Source organism: Rutidosis leptorrhynchoides, chromosome 4 (genome assembly GCF_046630445.1).
Source record: "Rutidosis leptorrhynchoides isolate AG116_Rl617_1_P2 chromosome 4, CSIRO_AGI_Rlap_v1, whole genome shotgun sequence".
Taxonomy (NCBI): Eukaryota; Viridiplantae; Streptophyta; class Magnoliopsida; order Asterales; family Asteraceae; genus Rutidosis; species Rutidosis leptorrhynchoides.
This window is the reverse complement of record NC_092336.1, coordinates 624007735-624029696: the sequence shown is the minus strand read 5'-3', so window position 1 is coordinate 624029696 and position 21962 is coordinate 624007735. Positions and strand designations below refer to the sequence as shown.

Sequence of the window (21962 nt, the reverse complement as noted above, 5' to 3'; positions counted from 1 at the left end):
TCTAAAATATATTTAAATTTATATGAATATAGAGGTATGATTGGATCCCTACTTTAGTAGTTGTTTACCTCCAAAAACAGTATAAATTTTAAAAATATATGGTACCTCCAAAAACAGTATAAATTTTAAAAATATATGGGGTTCTATAGTGTAGTTGTTTACCTCCAAAAACAGTATAAATTTTAAAAATATATGGGGTCCTATAGTTAAATTTAATATTGTCTGTACAATTTGAATTATACAGTATAATTTACCTCCAAAAATAGTATAAATTTTAAAAATATATGGGGTCCTATAATTAAATTTAGTGGTGTCTGTACAATTTAAATTATACAGTATAATTTTTTTTTCCACTAGTGGGGTCATGGTACCCCACTCCTCCCTAAGCTGTAAATTCGCCCCTGTTTGTTAGGGTTCTTTTCCATTCCAGATATTTGTAAATTAAAATATATAATTGATAATTGATTGATAAATGATAGTCTAAAATATATTTAAATTTATATGTATATATTAAAACCTGAATATATATCTAAGCAACCGATTAATTAGTCATAGTTGTTAGGTACGAATATACGATTAATCTATGTTTTCAAGCGCGTTATATAACGCGCAAACTCCGACGGTCCTCTTTAGTTCCGTTAGTCAATCACCATTAAAGACGTTTACTACTTCGTCAAAACTCAACTGCAGTATTCGTTTATCGATGGCATCATCCGTTAGAATCGTCATCGTCGGAGACATTGTGAGATTCGTTCTCTTTAAGTATTGTGTGTAATTGATTGATTTTAACTGATTAAATTATTTTGTATTTGAAGCATGATGATTGGAATCTGCTAGAAGATTCGAAAGCTCTTGAGCTGCTACAGGTAGTTTGTCCTTTGAGCTGCTTTTATTTTTCGAAACCAAAATATTTACATATTTTGCACTAATTGTGTTTTGTTCTACCTTATTGTCACCTAAAGTTTTTAGGGTTTTTTTTTTTTTTTTTTTTTTTTTTTTTTTTGTTCATTTTTCCTAGATGTATTTACCGATTCCAAACTTTGAAACCACATAGTTCATATGTAGCTATATAGTGTCATATGCATGTATAATGTATGTAATCTTTTTCTCTATATGTATAAATAAATGTTGAAGATGAAGATATTGCACTTAATTAAGTAAACAGCTCCTAATGTATGCAATATGAAACAATCGAAATGGGGGCAAAATTAGTCATTAAGAAAGAGGACAAAATCTGCAAAAGCTTCCGTTTCAGATAATGCTCATCCCTTGATATAATGCGTGTACAAAACCAATTGATAAATTGTAAACCAGTTTGGGCCATGGATGATGAACACAATATACTAAATTATATAGAATTGAGTAGTCGGGTATCACGTCTTACATGGTCCGTGGTCTTATTTGAAGTTGAAGAAGTCATATAGTTGGCTTAACTGCGTCACTATGGTCCATTAGGGACTGTTTGAAATGCTATTGTCTGGATTATATTAATATGAATGGTGTATTGTAACATTCCTCATGAGATTGTTAATATAGATGTTTTCGTTTGAATTGCAGCCAGATTTGGTGCTGTTTACAGGCAGGTTTTCTCTTGCAAATCTTGTTTCTTCTTGGTTTTTCTGGCAAGCTTTCTATAATGATTTCACCTTTTGTTCTGATACTGTATAGATAGATGTAATGTGTATAACGATGCTCTTCGATTGTTTGTATGTTTGTCAACTGTCTTCTTCTTTTCTGTGTCTGCGTTTTTCAGGTGATTTTGGCAATGAAAATGTTGAACTTGTTAGAAGTATTGCTGCACTCAAAATGACTAAAGCAGCTATTTTAGGGAACCATGATGCTTGGAAGACACATAATTTTTCTGACAAGTAAGTACATATATGACACGTTAGAGTAAAGTACAACACGTTAGAGTTCAGTTTGAAATGTTTTTCTCTCTTAAACAGACGCCATCTCGTTAGTCAGTTATAAAGTTGCCATCCTTTACAGTATGCATTCCTACTGTTTGTCAAACTAACTCAGGGTAGTCTAATACAGATATCTCTTGAGATATAACTACATTGTTGATTGTTCATTTAAAGAATAACACCGACAATTTTTGTCATTGTTTCACTAATCAAACAGATTTCACATTATTATAATTATCCGTATATATTTTCTGAGCATGTGATTTCACGAGTATGGTTTGAATCTTGCTAATTCTCTTCCTCTACCTTTTGATGTTATAAAACTAAATTCCTTTTTTATCCTTGCTTCGTCGATTTGAAGGAAGAAAGATAAAGATGGTGTCCAGCTCCAGCTGGAAAGGTGAGCTTGTTATTTCCTGCTATTCTTATTCTTGTCTAGTTAGCATAGCGTATGTATATCTCAATGTAAGGCAACAGAACGCATAAGTGTACCTAATTTACAACAATTTAGGTTGTTATAGATCAAAAGTAAATAACAGTATATAATTTGAAATTCCACAAAAGGGGTTCCTTGCTTTAGATCCATCATTTTTTTACCCAGGCTTGACCAGAATGCATGAGTCAGCATTCCGACATAATGGTAATGTGTATCGTCTTCTGTTATTTTTTATATATATATATATTTTCAGGTGCTTAAGAACCCGTCGATGATTAAAATAAATGTATATTTTGACACCCAGTTTTGGAGAAGAGCATGTTGGTTACAAACGTTTGGACTTTCATTCGTTGAAGCTGAGTGTTATAGGCGGGCGCCCTTTTTCTTGTGGAGGTGAAAGGTTATTTAGAAAACAACTTCTGGCTAAAAGGTCTGCGTGTGTGTTTCTTCTGGAACTATAATTTAATTGCATCATAAACCCTCTAGTATCTTTTGATGTTGATATTGGAAACCACATGTTAGATATGGAGTTCACAACATGAATGAGAGTGCAAATAGAATCTCTGAAGCTGCTTTGGGGACACCAAACAATCATTCCGTTATTCTTCTTGCTCACAATGGGCCCACAGGTATACCACTTACTTCAACGTACACGTCCTTTTCATTTTTCATTTCACGCTCTACAGTCAAAAGTTTGATATACAATGTTACATTTTTATACTTTGTATCTGCAGGTCTTGGTTCCAACATGAATGACATTTGTGGAAGAGATTGGGTGCCTGGAGGTGGAGACCATGGTGATCCAGGTGATTATTACCCCCATTCCTCTGTGTTCAACGTTTAATTGAGAACACGTATAATATTAGTCGTATATATGTCTGGAAAATGTTGCACCTTTTTCCAGAAATCCAAACATAGTACTTTCCAAATCATTAGTGTGTATTCCCCTTTGTTTCATTTGAACTTATTTCTGTTTCGGCCACTTGTACGACACACTCAAATAGTTAAATGTAGTTGCCTACTATGTGTGCCCAAAATTAAATATTTATTTGAAATTAAAGTTCAACTCATTTAACTCGTAGAAGTTTGCATTTCATTTCGGAGGTGGTACAGTTCTTACTCTGCCACTGCAAGGTAATAGACATTTCACGTCCCACTGCAAATCATAGAAAACTTGTGGTGACTAGTTCTTTATTAATAATATTTTGATCCATTACCCCTAGTTTGGGTCGATTTGGGTTTTATCTGTAGTGTTCCCATGTTGATGAGTTGGCCCAATTCTCCAATTTTAACGCACACTAACTAATTACCTGATCCTCATAAGTTCATTTTGGCAATTCACAATATACATCTAAATCGCGTTTAGATTCCACATCTTTTGTAAATAATTCATGTAGCCAAACGCATCTATAAACAAACTTGGCCACTTTTATTTCTATTAACCATATACTCCTATATTGACAAAAAAAAATTCACGATGCTTATGCAATAATTTTATGGTACAGATTTAGCGGTTGCTATTTCTCAACTAAAAGGCAACACCAAACATTGTGTTACATTGGTAGTGTTTGGTCACATGCATAAAGAGCTGGCATTTGGAAACGGTCAACGTAAAATGATTGTGATTGGGGATGACAACACCATATACCTAAACGGGGCCATCGTTCCTAGGGTCAAAAGATTCTATTGTGACAAACAACAAACTCATAGCACCAGCAGCAGCAGCTCAACCACTGACACTTTGTCACCAAACTCAGAAGGTACATTGCGAGCCTTTACTTTAGTAGAGTCGAAGGAAGGAAAACTAGAGAAAATTGCAGAAACTTGGGTTTCGGTTATTGGAGATAACACCAATGTCGTCGAGGAACATATACTTTTAAGTAATAACGTTTGTACTACATCTAACCTAAGAAAATATAAATTTTGTTCTTGCTGTGGATTGTTGTAGGGAAAGCTAATAGTTATACCAAAAGCCTGTTAGTACTGATAGTGTAAACTCGTTACATATATGTATGCACTTATTGTAGTTCGAATCTTTATAATGCAAGTCTGATGACGACGCAAGGTGAAGGTAAGGTAAAACTCTCTGAAAGGCGTAATACATGTTACCTGTACATTTTATTCTTGTAATGTAATACTCCGTAATTATTTGTGTATTACGGTTCTTACAATCTGAGATACCGGTCAAATTCTATCTTAAATCCGCCACAAACACCATTCTAATTGAGGTTTTCTGCATCGGTTTTAATTCGGGCCATTTTCACAGTCTTGGTATGGCAAATATTGTGAATATCAATGTCATGGTAGATGTTAACGAACTGTCTCCGATAGTCTAATATAGATATCTCTTGAGGTATAACTACATTGTTCATTTTAAGAATTAGAACACCGACAATTTTTGTCGACGTTGCACTAATCATTCAATGTGAAGTAAATGAACAAGTGTATCTAACTTAACACAAATCATTCATTGGAATGGTGAGTTTGTTATTTCCATTTATTCATATTTTTGTCCACCTAGCATATCGTATTTACATCTCAATGTGAAGCAAATGATCAAACTGTATCTAACTTAACACAATTCAGGTTGTTATAGTGTTATATAATTTCAAATTCCACAAAAGGGGGCTCCTAGTGCTTTTGATTAGATCCATTGTTGTTGTCTTCACGAGTCAGAATGAGTCAGCATTCTGATATAATAATCATGTTTCTTGTCATCTATTATCTGTTACGGAGTATTTTTTAAATAGTGATAACGTGGGTAAGGTTGCAATTTCAGAAACCTCGAATGCAAAATGCAAAATAATGCTAACTAACCATCTCTATTTAGATGAGTGGTTACCGCCCTTCTCGGTGTCCGAGAGGTCTCGAGTTCGAGTCTCACTTTGGGATTTTATAGTTTAGTTCTGAACATTAACAACCAAAACTGATTGTGTCCATTAAACCACAAACTTGGTTATTAAATGTTAACACTACCTTGAATCAGTACAAAGCAGCTTTTGAAATGGGAAGATGCTAGAGGGAAGATCGGAGGTTGTTTTTCAGGTAATAAAGTGGCTTTTGAAGATCATAGATGGTCGTGTTGGTAGCTCTTCTGGTGTGCCTCTTATTTCAGCAGATGTTGGTTTTTTTAAAAGGCTTACAAGATCGTGGGGGTGATTGCTCCTTCACCGGCAATTTTGGTCGGAGACGGATCTTCTAGCGTCTTGTCGTATAAGTACGATAATAGGTCGGGTAAAAAAGTTCGGTGGGGGACCGTCAATGCCAAGTTAAGAAAAGTGGGACGTTAGGTGTTTATCGGTTTGGTTTTGTCTCGATTGGTTTTATTTCGAGTCCTTTTTTGTATGTTGATTGGTGTTCGGTTTTAGTTGCTAGTTTATTCATTTGGGTGTGCCTTGTTATCAGTAGGATTGATGTTTGTATTTGTTTTAGTGGGTAAGGCTTGGGTTTAGATAGTATTCCGTTAGTTTACTTGTAGCTTTCTAGTTAGGATTGCGAGTCTCATCCCGTCCCCCTTCTTTTGTATTTCTTGGTTGTTGACACTTTCTTTTTGAATACGTCTTCATTTCTATATGAGTTATCGTCATTTTAGTAAAAAAAAACATTACATTAAAAGTTTTTTATTTTTGAACGGCGATATTGGCATCACCCTCTGGGACTTAACTACATTCGCGATCATATGTCACCCACACACATGTTAGGAGGAAACTCAATTCGCGACGATGTTGGCATTACCATCGAAAGTTAGGAAACTCCCACAAGACCTTCCCAAATTGCATTGATGTTGTCAGTACCATCAATGGTTGGAAACTCCCGCTTGAAGTGAGAATCGAACATGAGTTGGCAACACCCCGAATTAAATCCCACCCCATACCACTCAAAGGCCTTCAGTGGTACATTACCTTAAAAGTTATGATTAAGAAAATCCTATAGATAAAAGATGTTATCAATTTTCTTCACGTTACTATTTCAGAAACCTTGAATCCAAACTCAAACACGATTTAACATCCTCAATGAATGAACCAACTGAAAGATAATGGTAACTCAGCTTTTGACTTGATATAAATCAGTACAAACACAAAAATACAATATGCCTTTATGATAGGTACTAGGTAATTAAATTCAGTTTCCAACAACTCATTTGTTCTGAATATTGCTGTCAAATTCTTTAGGGTATGCAGTTGGTTTCCCGTAGCTTGAATGCTTATTCTGCTGAACCCTTATCTGGTTTGTTTCAACCCCACCCATCAAACCCGATTTCTTTAAGCTTAATCGGTGTGGTAATCAGGTCACTTAGGGACATTGAGGACCCGACTAACCAATCTGCTCAAACTTAACTACTCAACAATTGAACCAACTTGGAAGACAAACTGACTTTAGAACTAGAACCACTCACATTTAAATGCTCTCAATATTTAAACTTTATCGTTTAACTTCTAAAACCAAGAAGAATATAATTATATAAATACTCAAAATAACCTCACCTAGCTTCAATACACAGCTGAACATTAGGGAAGCTAGTATATATTTATCCTATTCTGACATTGTATTTCTACTTCCATTCACACCTTGAAATACATCAGTGACTTGATGTGCTTAACATTTAAAGCTAACATCGTGATAAGATTATAATTATGATTAGTGATCAAAGGTGAGTACATATCAATACATTGAAAATGTTTCCCCTTAAATCAAATAATCCACTGATGTTTTAAAAGGTAGGACTCCGTCAGTAGGAGAAAAAAAATGAAAAAGTGAGGGATGTAAAGTGAAGATTAAGGGCTAGTCCCACATCGGCTGGATGAAGAAACCAAGGGGAGTGAAAGTGACTATATAATGCAAAGGGCTGGAGCTGGAATAAGCACGCAGCCACGCAGTGTGCACAAAGCGAACTATTCTTTCGCCTTTTACTAAAGAATACCGTGTGCGCGCTGCTTTTAAGTGGCATACGCCTATTTTTGGAGAGTCCCTTCAACAAGGGCTCCATCCAATATCTCAGTACAATTTTTCTCTAATTTGTTAGGGTTCTTTGTTTTTCAGGCAACAGAATAGGCTATTTACCATCATATAGTGGGGGTATATGTGAAAACCTAAATGTAACTAAACGATAGATTAATTGGTCACAGTAGTTTTGTAAGAATATACGGATTAATCTATTTTGCTCTCTCACCCAAACCACCTTTAATTCCGTTAGCCAAACCACCTTCAAAGACGTTATCTTCATCATCAAAACTCAACTGCAGTATTCGTTTATCGATGGCATCCCCCGTTAGAATCGTCATCGTCGGATACGTTGTGACATTCGTTCTCTTTAAGTATTGTGTGTAATTGATCGACTTTAAGTGATTAATTATTTTGTATGTTTGAAGATGATGATTGGAATCTGCTAGAAGATTCGAAAGCTCTTGAGCTGCTGCAGGTAGTTTGTCTTTTCAACTTCTATAATTTTTCGCAATCTAAATTCTACTTATTTTGTACTAATCGTGTTTTGTTATTACCTCGTTATCACCCAAAATTATATGGTTTTTGGTTCATTTTTCTCCAGTGATATATACTTCATCTGCAGCTATAAATAAATCATATACTATTGATGATGAAGATATTGCACTTGATTAACTAACCAGTTCTAATTGTATCATGTATGCATTATAATGACTTGGCTGTGCGTGTATCAGTGTATGAAACAATTGATGATTTGTAAACCAGTTTTGGGCGAGGATTAACAACATTCGTTATACAGTAATAAACAGATAGAATTAAGTATTCGATCGAGCATTGCTGCTTACACGGTCGGCCCGTGGTCTCATTTTTGGTGTCTCTATGGTCCATTAGGGACTGTTTGAAATACTATTGTCTAGATTCTATCAATATGGATGGTGTTTGATGTATAACAATGCTCTGCTGATTGATTATATTTTTGATATGTGTGTGTGGTGTACCTTGAACAAAATAATGTCATTTTCTAGTTATTCCTTATGAGGTTGTTTTTCCGCATTTTTACTAATTAGTTGGATATTTTTGTTTGATTTGCAGCCTGATTTGGTGCTGTTTACAGGCAGGTTTTCTATTGCAATTTTTGTTTCTTCTTGGTTTATCTGGCAAGCTTTCTATAATTCTTTAACCTTTTGGTTTGAAGTATTTTCTTTATGATTTTATTGCATACTACTGTATAGATATAATGTTTATTATGATACTCTTCGATTGTTTGTTTGTCAGCCGTCTTCCTTTATTTTCGTGTCTACATTTTTTTCGGGTGATTTTGGTAATGAAAATGTTGAACTTGTTAGAAGTATTGCTGCACTCAAAATGACTAAAGCAGCTATTTTAGTAAACCATGATGCTTGGAAGACACAATTTTTCCGACAAGTACACATATGACATGTTAGAGTGAAATACAACAACTGTAAATCAACTCCCGCGGTAATGCTACTTGTGGCACTAGATAACGACATAATGTAATTCCCGCATTTAACGACTTCAAAACATTTTAAGCATAGATGCTAACTTAACCATTCTGTTACTACTTACTTCCACGGTATCAACTATTAATAGTAAGGCACAGAATAGTAATTTCTTCTACCTGCTTTTCAAAAAAAAAAAAAAAAAAAGGTAATTCTTCTACCTTCTTCATTTCTTTTTATAGTTTTATCGAGTTTAGCTTCTAGATTAAACCAAACAACATCAGTCCAAATTTTCGTAATATTATTAATATGCAAAATAAAAAACGAAACCCAAATGCAGAAATCGGGAATTAGTAATCAAAACTGAGATATATTCCAAACAATAAATATACAGTTTTGATGATGAATGAAACACATATTGCCTGGAAGCGCTATGCTAAAGAAAATATCTAGTAATTCATTGATGATTATGACATAATTGCATATTTCTGATGTGGAAGAATTACACTCTGGGGTTATCTTATATTACTAGACTATTGTAAGAACATTGGTTATAATTTTGCAGTCAAAGACTCAACTACCATTTTGCTTGTTAGAACCTTATTGAGTATCACGTACTAAATATTGGGTGCAGTTGTATAACCTTATATGGCTTGCAAGTTATCTTATCAGATGGCCTTTTATTACAGCTTTCACTTAAACAAGGAGTGTTTTACTTGAAATCAAGGGAAATTGTGTTTTTAATATTTGTGAGCAGAGACTGTGGGCTGGGGATTAGTTATCTTGATAGTATACTAAACTCAATATTGCCCATTTTTCAGGAGTTTATTATTATGTAAGCTATGTATTACCTTCCATTCAAGAGTATAGTTCGAATTATTCTATTTGTCTTCCTCTACCTTGGATCTCATAAAACTAAATTTTTTTTTTTTTTTTGTTCTCTTTGTTCTTTTTATCTTTTGCATCATTAATCTAAAGGAAGAAAGATAAAGATGGTGTCCCACTGCAGCTGGAAAGGTGAGCTTGTTATTTCCATTTATTCATATTATTGTTTAGTTAGCATATCGTATTTACATCTCAATGTGAAACACCAGACACGTAAGTGTATCTAACTTAACACGATTCAGGTTGTTATAGATCAAAAGTAGTATATATAATTTCAAATACCACAAAAGGGGCTCCTAGTGCTTGTGAGTAGATCCATCATTTTTACCTGTAACCCAAGCTTGACCAGAATGAATGAGTCAGCAGTCTGATATAATGATCATGTGTGTTGTCTTCTGTTATTTTATTTTTATACATTTTGCTGTGCTTAAGAACCTCGTCGATGATTAAAATAAATGTATATTGTGACACCCAGTTTTAGAGAAGAGAGTGCAAATAATTGACCCACAGGTATACCGCTTGCTCAACATACACGACGTTTTTGTTTCTCATGTCACGTTCTACGGTCAAAAGTTTGATATACTCTCAATGATAACATTTTATACTTTGTTTATGCAGGTCTTCGATCCAGCTTTGTGGAAGAGATTGGGTGCCTGGAATCGGTGACCATGGCGATTCAGGTGATAATTACCCCATTCCTCTGCGTTCATCGTTTAATTGAGAACACATATAATATTAGTCGTATATATGTCTGGAAAATGTTGCACCTTCTCTTAGAAATCCAAACCTATTACTTTCCGAATCATAAAATAGTATTTCCCTTACTTTCATTTGAACTTATTTCTGTTTCTACTACTTGTACACAACACACTAAAATAGTTAAATGTAGTTACCTACTATGTGTGCCCAAAGTTAAGTATTCATTTGGAAATCAAAGTTAACTCATAGAAGTTAGTTTGCATTTCGTTTCGGAGGTTGTACGGTTCTTACTCTGCCCCTGCAAGGTAATAGACATTTCATGTCCCACTGCACATCATAGATAACTTTTAACTAGTTCTTTATTAATTAATAATATTTTGATTAATTACCCATAAGTTGGGTCGATTTGGGTTTTATCTGTAGTGTTCTGATATTGATGGGTTGGCCCAATCCTCCAATTACCCACACTATCTAATTCCTATTTTGATGCTCAATTTAAGTTCCTTTTGGCAATCCACAATATACATCTAATCAAGCTTTAGATTCCACATCTTAAGTAACTAATTCATGTGCCTTATCCTGGTCAGTTTTATTTTCATTAATCTTACACTTCTATATTCATAAAAAAGTCACGATGCTTATGCAATTAATTTATGGTGCAGATTTAGCAATTGCTATTTCTCAACTGAAGTGCAACACCAAAGATTCTGTTCCGTTGGCAGTGTTTGGTCACATGCATAAAGAGCTGGCATTTGGAAACGGTCCACGTAAAATGATTGTGATCGGGTCAAAATATTCTATTATGACAAACAACAAACTCATAGCACCAGCACCAGCACCAGCAGCAAAACCTCAACCACCGACACATTGCCACCAAACTCGGAAGGTACATTGTGAGTCTTTACTTTAGTAGAGTCCAAGGAAGGAATCAAGGAAAACTAGAGAAAATTGCAGAAACTTGGGTTTCGGTAATTGGAGATAACACCAATGTTGTGGAAGAACATATACTATTTAGTAGTACTAACATTTGTACTACATCTAACCTATAAATATATGTAATCTTTGTTTTTGCTGCTAAGTTGTACCTAAAGCCTGTAAGTACTGATTGTGTAAACTAAAGTTACATTTCTATGCACTTATACTCGAGGTTGAAAAAGATGCGTGACGGGATCGAGACGGTAGGGACCTTAAAACATCGCAATAGAAAAAATGGGGTTGAGATGGATGGTGACCAACGTTGCCTTTTTATATATATTTCAAACGTAAACATTTCAAACATACATATTTCGAAGTAAACATAGATATTTGCCTTTAATTTGAAATATTTTTGAAATTTATCTAAAAAGTCAACGTTGGTCAAGCCGTTTTTTATACCATCTCGGCCGTTATTGACCACCTTTTTGGCGCTGTTGACCGTTTTTTAAGCGTTGACCATTTTTTATCCATTTCTAGGTCCGTTGCAACGGTAGCATGGTAAAACTGTTGTGACGCCCGTGTCGACCGTTTTTTACAACACTGCTTATACATAGGCTGTAAATGAGCCGAGCTACTCGAGCTCGACTCGTTAAAAGCTCGAGCCGAGCCTAAACGAGTTTGGGCCCGAGCTTGAACTCAATTTGAAGCTCGTAATCGAGCCCGAGCTCGAGCTTGATATTTCGAACTCGAACAAGCTCGCGAGCTTTAACAAGCTTTTCATTTATGTACACCAAATATTATATTTTTATAGTAATTTATATATAATTATATGATAGTTACTATTATATCTTTTTTTTTTTTTTTTTTTTTTTTTTTGAAAGGCAATGTTAGTGGTTAGAGTTAATTCACGAAAATCCCCCCCCCCCCCCTCCCCCCGAGACTCGAACCCTTGGTCTCCTCGAACACCATGTTAACATGGTGACCAATGAGGCAAAGCCCCATTGGCAGTTACTATTATATCTATACTAGGTAAAAGAATAATAGTAAATATTATTCTATATGAGTTAAAATTACAATAACCATATATATAATATAATAAAATCAAATCAAATAATATAAATAAAAATCAAATTATGTAATTAACGAGTTGAGCTCGAGCCGAGCTCGATCTTGTAAAATATCAAACGAGCTCAGCTCGAGCTTAAAACATTATGCTCGAACCGAACCGAGCTTGAGCTCTATGAAATTCGAACGAGCCGAGCTCGAGCCTAGCCTGAGCCTGAGCCTAGCCGAGTTCGAGCTCGGCTCGGCTCGGCTCGTTTACATCCCTACAGTTATACCGAATGGTATTGTACGGTATACATCAATCAAGCAATATGTATGTAGTCATAGGGTTTTAAAGATAAACCCAAAACTCAACTTAACTGGGATCAAGCCGAATCGACCCTACGAATTGACTAGCTCCATGAAGCTAGGAATCAATATATGCACCACATCCAGTGGCGATTACAGAATTATAACTCAATGGGATCCCGAATTTTTTTCCAATATTAATTATATTTGAATGCTATTTTAGTAGTTGTTACTTTAACAAATTACAAATTCGAAAAATATATGGGTTCGAAAGGTTAAATTCCGTGGTGTCTTATACAATTTAAAAGAAAAACTATAAATTTGAAAAATATATGAAGTCCTTTACAATTTAAAGAGTATTTTGTAATGAAAATTTTTAAATTAGTGGTGTCCCATGACCCTACGGAGTTATACCTAAACTCCCCATACCACATCGTTTCATCAGTTGCATATCCGTCGACCATATATGTTGATGAAGCTAGAAGACTAGAAGTTAACATGATAAACTCAACCTATCTTATTTGTCTTCTTTCCTTTATTGAAAAAAATACTGGTTAGTGGTTACGAGAAGTGCTATACTCACAAGTTACAAAAACTATATAAAATTGATGCATTGACATTTGAGAAGTGCTATATATATAAAAAATGAAATTACTTTTTTTTTATTACACGCCACATTTTTATAAGAATTTTTCGTGAAGAATAAGGTCATTGCATGGGCAGGCGAGGTTCACATGAAGGTAGTGTCCCACCACATCACCTACACATGACGAAAGCTGAAATGAAAACTATTTAAAGCTGATAGCAGGTCCAAATTTTAACCAATTTTGTAAGTGTTGACTCAATTATTTAGAATAGTACATCACCTTTATTTTATTTTATTGTTTATGTTTATTTATTGTTTAAAGTTAATAGTACAATGTATGATATTAATATGTAATGGTATTCGGTATTCACAACTTTATTATGATCATACCGAAAGTTTATATTTTGGAGGATTTAGTTGGTTTAAAGTTATAATTCTTCGTTATTAATTTTTTTTTTTGAAAAGCAAGATGATATATTACCAACCACAAACCAAACACGAATACAACAAACGTCCGTTGCTAAGATCGCAACATGAGATCTAACAAGAAACTAAAAGTCCTACCACAATTAATCAACACAATAATGGAGCATTGAACCATACATGCCAATCTAACTTATGTTTTTTAATACGCCGCGAGATCCATTCGAACGAAACCACTTGAATTTCACTTAGCAAACACGAAGCCGAAACCGTCTTGTTGTTAAAAACTTTAGAATTCCGTGATTTCCAGAGCAAGTAAGAGACGCACCAACATAATGCTTGCCAAATGAATCTTTTGTTGTCGGAAGCCACCGCGCCAAATGTACCCTCAAAAATGTCGGAATAAATGAGATTCGCCGATGAATAACCCCACCAGTTAAGTACTTTATCCCAAATATCTTTTGCAAAATTACACGAAAAAAGAATGTGCTCAACCGATTCCAAACCGTCATCGCACACCGGGCACCGAGTACTATGTAGATCTATACCACGTTTATCTAATTCTAGCCGTACCGGTAACCTACCCCTTCTTGCCCTCCAAACAAAAACCTCAATCTTTTTAGGCACAAGTCGATTTCTGAGAGTTTCAATCGAGTCCGAATGCGATGCAAGAACCTTGTCGTCGATTAAACCCACCAGCCTACTGACCGAATACAGCCCCTTGTTGTCCAGCCCCCAACGCCACCCATCTGCTTTGTCCGGATCAAGCGAGACGCCATCTAGCTGATCTACTAGCGAATTGAGTTCCGAAGCCGTTCTACCAGCAGGTTCCCGAATCCAACTCCATTCCAAAACCGTATACCCATCACGCATCACCCCTCTTTCCTGGACCGTAACATCTTTGACACACTCCAAACGATATAGTCTCTTGTACTTGTCCTTCAACCTTGTATCCCCAACCCATAAATCTTCCCAAAATCGAGTGTCCGCCCCGTTTCCAATGACCCGAGAGAACGAGTTGGAGAATGAAATTCCCAACTCATCAACCTTTTTTCCTGCAATATAAATGTTAGACCAAAGACTAGAGGGCGAGAGACGAGCAAGCTCATCCCCCTCCGCTAGTCTACCATTAGAACCGTAAAGACTTCGAATTACGCGAACCCATAAAGTGCTGGTCTCGGTTTTAAACCTCCACCACCACTTACAAAGAAGAGCAAGATTTTTACTTTTTAGTGATTTTAAATTTAAACCTCCTTCTTCGTGAGGAAGAAGGATTTTTTCCCATTTAACCCAAGATAATTTAGAATTAGAACCCGACCCTCCCCAAAAGAAATTACGCCTCACACTCTCAAGTTTGTTAAGCACACAAGGCGGGGCACGAAATAGTGAAAAGTAATATAGAGGTAAGCTTGAAAGAACCGATTTCACAAGAGTAAGTCGACCACCGAACGAAATCATTCTAGCTCTCCAATCCGACAATTTCTTCTCAAACTTATTGACAACCGGGGCCCAATCTATCAGCTTCTTCATTTTATTTCCCACCGGTATCCCTAAATACATGAAAGGTAGGGAGCCCGCTTGACAAGAACACCACCTCGCCATAGATTCTACTTCGAGTTTATTAACACCAACCCCGTAAAGCACACTTTTTTTATAATTAACTTTTAACCCCGAAGCGCGCTCAAAGCACTCCAACAAACACATTAAATTACGTGCATTGCTACGACTCCATTCCCCAAAAAAGATCGTGTCATCCGCATATTGGAGATGAGATATCCGCACTAAATCCCCACCTACTTCTATCCCTTTATACAAACCTTTCTCAATGGCCGCTTTTGCTAGAATATTAAGCCCCTCCGCTGCGATGATGAAAAGAAAAGGAGATAAGGGATCTCCTTGTCTAACCCCACGGCTTAACGGAAACTCCGGTGTCGGCGAACCATTAATAAGAATCGAAATAGAAGCCGATTCGAGACACGACTTAATCCACTTTCGCCATCTTTCACCAAACCCCATGCATTTCATAACCTCCAATAAGTACTTCCAATTAATCGAATCAAAAGCCTTTTCGAAGTCCACCTTAAAAATGAGCCCATGTGTAACAACCCAAACCGTAACCGACCAAACACGACGAAATTTCAAACAAAAAAAAAAAAAATTTCTGGTGCAGGCCATCTGCGCGGCGCGCCAGGTGGCCGCGCGGCGCGCCAAACCACCTGGACAGCCCGCTGTCCCCGGAAGTCAATTTAATGAAAATGTTTGACTAGTTCCCGACACATTTAGCTAAAACGCTTTTAACCATGACTTCATATATGAAAAACTAGCACGTTTAATTAATAAAATCAAATTTACGAAGCGGGTCCCACATCGACCCAAATTACCCCTTGAGTACCAAAATGCAATATTTGACCATAAGACTTTTAATATAAAACGAAGCCGAGCATGGCGATTGGGGATACGCTACCCAATCCTAAACAATCCAAAAGCAAGTCTCTAAAGCAAACTATGCAAGTCTTCTAGTCCTCGCGCTTACCCGAGCCACCAATCCGCATGCAATCTATAAAAAGAGTCAACAACGAGAGGGTAAGCTAATGCTTAGTGAGTAGAATAAATATATACATGCATATACAACTTACCTACTCGCATCCACGACATCACATAAATACACATAAATCACTTACCTCATCGTACCAAACGCTAGTATCATCAAATCGTATAACTAGCAACCTCATAAGCAATCAATAGCTAGTAACGTCAAACCGTACAACTAGCAACATCATTAGCATAAATAAATATATATAATAAATCAAATTAAATGCTAGCATCAACAATTACAATTCATGGTTAACCAATCTCTTCGCTAGGGGAACGACTTCGCGAATCAAGTCATCGATGTTCATAACATTCGTTAGCTTCCAAAAACGGCTATGGCATGCTAACCCCCCGAGGTGTTCCAAAAACGGCTATGGCATCACCCCTCAAGTGTTCCAAAAACGGCTATGGCATCACTTGCTCAATGTGAGTAGAACACGGCTATTACTCACGCTTTCGTACACCAACACGGCTATGTGTACGGGTAACTCAAATAACAACGTGGGAGTAAAACACGGCTATTACTTGCCACTAAATACACAAACACGGCTATTACTTGCCACTAAATGCACAAACACGGCTATGTGCCTTAGTACAAAACATGGACTAATACGGCTAAGTCCCACAACCTTGGTCACAAAACGGCTATGTGACACCATCAACACGGTACATAAATCATATACATACATATATACATATTCCACTCACAATAATCATTATGGACAAGAACGGCTATGTCCCACCACTACGGTCACAAAAACGGCTATGTGACATCATTACTACGGGCAACTATCAATGTGGACAAAACGTCTATATCTCACAACTATGGTCACCAAACGGCTATATCCCACAACTATGGTCACCAAACGGCTATGTGACACCATTTCCACGGGCACATAAATCATATACATACATATATAGATATTCCACTCACCTTGAAGTCTTGAAGAATGCTTCCAAGTAATCCGCAACTCGCCAATGGAAAGTACCTATTCCATTACCACAATTACAATAATACACTTAGAGTGGATTTACAAATCAACCCAATTCGTCACTAAGTGCAATTTCGACCCAAATGCACTTCCAAGCACAAACCGTGCCCAAACTAACCAATAGTCACTAACACAAGTGAGAATGGTCCTAATATGCCAATTAAACCCGAACTCAAGTGTTAAACACGTGTCATACCCATTTTGACACTTAAACCCTAATTTTGACCCATAAAGGTCAAAATCTCATTCTTTGCAAGTTTTGACACCAAAACACATTTAACTCGGTTTTATACTTCAACTTAATCCATTTTAAGTTTATAAACTTCATTAAATCTCCAATTGGGTCATAATCACCACGAAACCCTAATTTGACCCAAAGTCAAAGTTAGTCAACCAAATAACCCTAAATGGGTTCCAATACTTCCATAATCACTAACTTAAGTGATTAAACTAAATTTCAAGTTCTAAACATGGCCAAATAGTTCACCAACCCGAAATCCACCAACAATTAACAACAAACCCGATTACTAGCATCACTAAACCCATTTCATCACCTAAAAGGGTTTCACAACAAATTTACTCAAACCCTAACTTGAATATCAAATCAAATAATTGAAACTCGGAGTTTGAGCTTACCAATACTATCACCGCGTAGCCAAGAACGAAAGGAACAACTTTAGAACCCGAGCTTTGGTGAGAAATCGACTCCTTCTTCCCCAAATCAAGCCCTCTCTCTCTAAACCCTTACTCTCTCTCTAAAAATGGTTGAGAGTGTTTTGGTTGGTGAGAATTTGATCCAAACTGATCAAAGGATCAGTTTTGATGACCCTAAACCGACCCCAAGTGAAAAGACCAAAGTACCCTTCATTTAAAGCCTTTAAAAAGGCTGAAAATTGCTTCTGACCCATTCGGCGCGCCGCGCCACAATGTGGAGCGCCGCTCCACTCTGCAGGTCAGATTTCAGAAACTTGTTTTGGCCATAACTTTTTGTCCGTAGCTCCGTTTTCGATGAATCAAATATCGTTGGAAACGTAATAAGATTTTCTTTCCAATGGTAAGGCTTTGAAACATCAACACAAACTTTATTTGGGGTTGAAAAGGTACGTACACACCTCGTACCTCAAACAACGTCCAGTTTTCCTTCGACGGTCGAGCAAGCAACACTTACATGTTGTGCACACTCCATACACACATAGTATACCTTAAATACATTATGTACAATAAATATTTGGGTCTTACAACTCTCCCCCACTTAGAATCGATCACGTCCTCGTGATCCTCGTCACTTAACCAAACGGACCACACTCCACAGTCCTCAACATAAGTCCCAATCCGACTTTCCTAAGCAATTCTTCCCGACGAATCGCCTTCCACAACTAAATCGTCATCCACGATTTTTCTCAAATCCACAATCCGAGCACTAAAACCATACTCATTCCCTCGCATCGGGAAACTCACCCCATCTCTAACCAAGATATCACTCCTCTAGCGTACCATTACCAAGTACCGTGCTAAAGCAACCAAGTCTCAACCTAAGGTCAACAACCCGAAACGATGAAGACCGAACCAAACGAATCCTTACGGATAACACCAATCACTAAACATCCCTTGTAGCGCATAATACAACCAATACGCAACTACCGTAACATCATAAGCGAACGACTAGAACCGCTAGCGTCCAATCGACTATAACAACTTAAAACCCTAGGCGTACAAAATCGACCATTGTCACGCCCGTAACGACATGTGAGCGAAATACGGCTATCGCATCAGTAATCACACAATACGGTCCTCACGATCCCACCATAGGAGTATAAAACAACTGATAGATCACTCAACACCGGATGAAGTCAGCGGACCCGAAAGTCATGCTTCACCGATATAACAATACCTCATGATGAAGTCAGCGGACCCCGAAAGTCATGCTTCACCACTATAACAATACCTCACACAACGAGTAGTGCAACATCGCGCTCCGCTACACTATAGTGAACCCTAACGGATACCGCTAACCGTCCACACTATCGAGCAAGAACCACCTATATCAAACATAGGCACAAAACAATATTTCTCTAGAAGAGAATCCGATACGCACATCCCTTAACCGAGGGATTTCACCTTGCTCGCCAAAACACGTCCATTATCTCTCGACGAGATTCACCAAACTTACCACCTCGGTGGTAATTTACAAATCCAATATCATAAGTACCAATGAGCCAAAAATTGTACTCTACCACCAATTGACCAAAACTAGGTCTCGACCAAATTTCCGGATCTAACAAAAGCATCATCCGAAATCTCACACTAAAACCTCCTCGTGCGGGAGTGCCACTCCCTCACTTGGAACTACGTTCCATATCCACAACTCGTACAACCGTACAATGCTACCAAAGGTAGACTTTACAAACAATTGGGTTCACACGACCCGTTACCATACCTTGCTCCAAACCTTGAGCACACGAAGGACTTGACCAATCCTTAAACACTTCGAACGAAAAGTGTACCACAAATACCCAAACTATACCCTCGCAATCATCCAATTTCATTAGTTTGTCAAATTCCACCTAGTCACTCATGTATCTAAGGGTTTTACTCCGGTACCCTAAGTACAATGCAACCACAACCATAACCTAGTCGGAGTCGAACACCACGCTAGTAGGTATAAAAGAGGCACCTAATGTCGCGTCATAATGACTCCATTACCAACATACATCGAGATTTCAAACACTCGATCTCAAGGGTTCCAATCACCCGGCGAACCTCATGGTTCATCACTTCAACATAAAAGCGAACACGCGCTTAACAATCGGACACCAAAACCATTTCCGTGACTTGGTAGAAACATTTCCCAAACAATAAGGAATGCTTGGTTGCACCAAGTCTTACGCCCTTCACCAATCAATTAAAACGTCACCATAGGGTACTTCCATTAGGAACGTCACCCATAACAACAATATGCACAAACCAAGGCATTTAACAACTCACTTCCAAACGGCACTCGATAAACAATCAAAAGACATATTTATTAAAATGAAACGTGCCTTAACGTCTCCTCGCCGCACCCGTCCCCGCTAACTTGGGACATTCCGACTTACGATGTCCTTCCTTTTGGCAATTGAAGCACACCATACTACCACCCTTTGGTACCGAACATTCCCAAGACTTGTGACCCCTTACGCCACAATTGTAACATCTAGCCGCACTAGAATCCGATATACCCGTTCGCGTACCACCCGTGCTCACGCTCGGACCCTTAGTCCTCTTACTCGGAGCACCATAAGAAACAACCCTTATCTCCCTTGAAGGTTCACCCTTCTTCGATCGTGTATGCGACTCGAAACCCCTAGCCAAGTCGAATAATTCCAAAAACGATTTCGCTTGACCACGACTAATTTTACTTTTCAAGTCGTCATTCAAAGTCCAATAGAAATCCCCCATTAACAAACGATCACTTCCCAAATACTCCGGACAAAAACGAGCCTTCGCCATAAAGGTCGTCTTGAGAGTACTCAAATCCATAGATCCTTGTCGCAAGTTTCGCAACTCATTACGCAATTCCCACAAATCGGCCGAAGTCCGGAACTCCTCGAAGAATTCCTCCTTAAACTCGTCCCACGATAAGACCATAAACGTTTCACCACCAACAAGATCAATCTTACCATCCAACCAATCCCTTGCCCTACCCCGCAACAAACTAGTTGCGAGCCTCGTCTTCTTCTCGGGAGGGCAATCAATCGTGCGAAAACGCCCTTCGACATCCGAAATCCAAGTTGTGCTTACCAATGGATCCGGTTTCCCGTCGTACATCGGTGGTTTAGTCCTCATGAAGCTCTTAAGATAACGCTTCATTTTGCCACTACTTTGAAGTTTGGAATACTTCCTATCCATTTCTTCTCGAAACGCTCTCATTTGCTCCGCAACGGCGGCCGCAACTCTAGCGTTAAACTCCACGTTATTCGCCTCGATCTCGTTTCGCGTCGTCAATCTCAAAATGCAAAACGATTAGATCACGAACGTATAAAATCGCACGCACAACTCCGTCCCATCTTGCTAAACACTCGTCGTACATCACTCGTTAGACGCGATTTGCACCCGTAATAAGGTTTGCAAGTTCTTATTACGCACGCACGCCGCATCGACTTGTTAGTACAACGACCGTCTCGCTCGATCACATAAACAAACACATCAAGATTCTACGCGATACAAACATACGCGAGAATTATTTTCACAACACAAATAACATATTAATAATATCCGCATTACTAATACAAACGTTAGTCAACCTATAACAAGGCACTAACTAAACCTATTCCTGACCCGTAATCCTACAAGTCCCGCAACAAAGTAAGCACACACAAGGTCTAAGTCTAGGCACCTATCTCAAGTCACCTAAATCCCTTAGACCATGCTCTGATACCACTTGTAACAACCCAAACCGTAACCGACCAAACACGACGAAATTTCAAACAAAAAAAAAAAAAATTTCTGGTGCAGGCCATCTGCGCGGCGCGCCAGGTGGCCGCGCGGCGCGCCAAACCACCTGGACAGCCCGCTGTCCCCGGAAGTCAATTTAATGAAAATGTTTGACTAGTTCCCGACACATTTAGCTAAAACGCTTTTAACCATGACTTCATATATGAAAAACTAGCACGTTTAATTAATAAAATCAAATTTACGAAGCGGGTCCCACATCGACCCAAATTACCCCTTGAGTACCAAAATGCAATATTTGACCATAAGACTTTTAATATAAAACGAAGCCGAGCATGGCGA

General features: G+C 37.6%; 1 protein-coding gene and 1 non-coding gene across 2 annotated transcripts; both read left to right on the top strand.

Moving 5' to 3' along the window:
- Positions 1–464: 464 nt before the first annotated feature.
- LOC139904165 (uncharacterized) lies at positions 465–4499 on the top strand. The gene is made up of 9 exons (XM_071886100.1): positions 465–742; positions 816–866; positions 1558–1579; positions 1754–1868; positions 2269–2307; positions 2648–2773; positions 2866–2972; positions 3078–3149; positions 3849–4499. The coding sequence occupies exons 1-9, from the start codon at positions 584–586 to the stop codon at positions 4289–4291; spliced, it is 1134 nt and encodes a 377-aa protein (XP_071742201.1). The 5' UTR covers positions 465–583; the 3' UTR covers positions 4292–4499.
- Positions 4500–7210: 2711 nt separating this feature from the next.
- On the top strand, positions 7211–7327 carry LOC139846327 (U5 spliceosomal RNA). Its single transcript, XR_011759046.1, has one exon. It is a non-coding gene; the product is annotated as a U5 spliceosomal RNA (small nuclear RNA).
- Positions 7328–21962: the final 14635 nt, after the last annotated feature.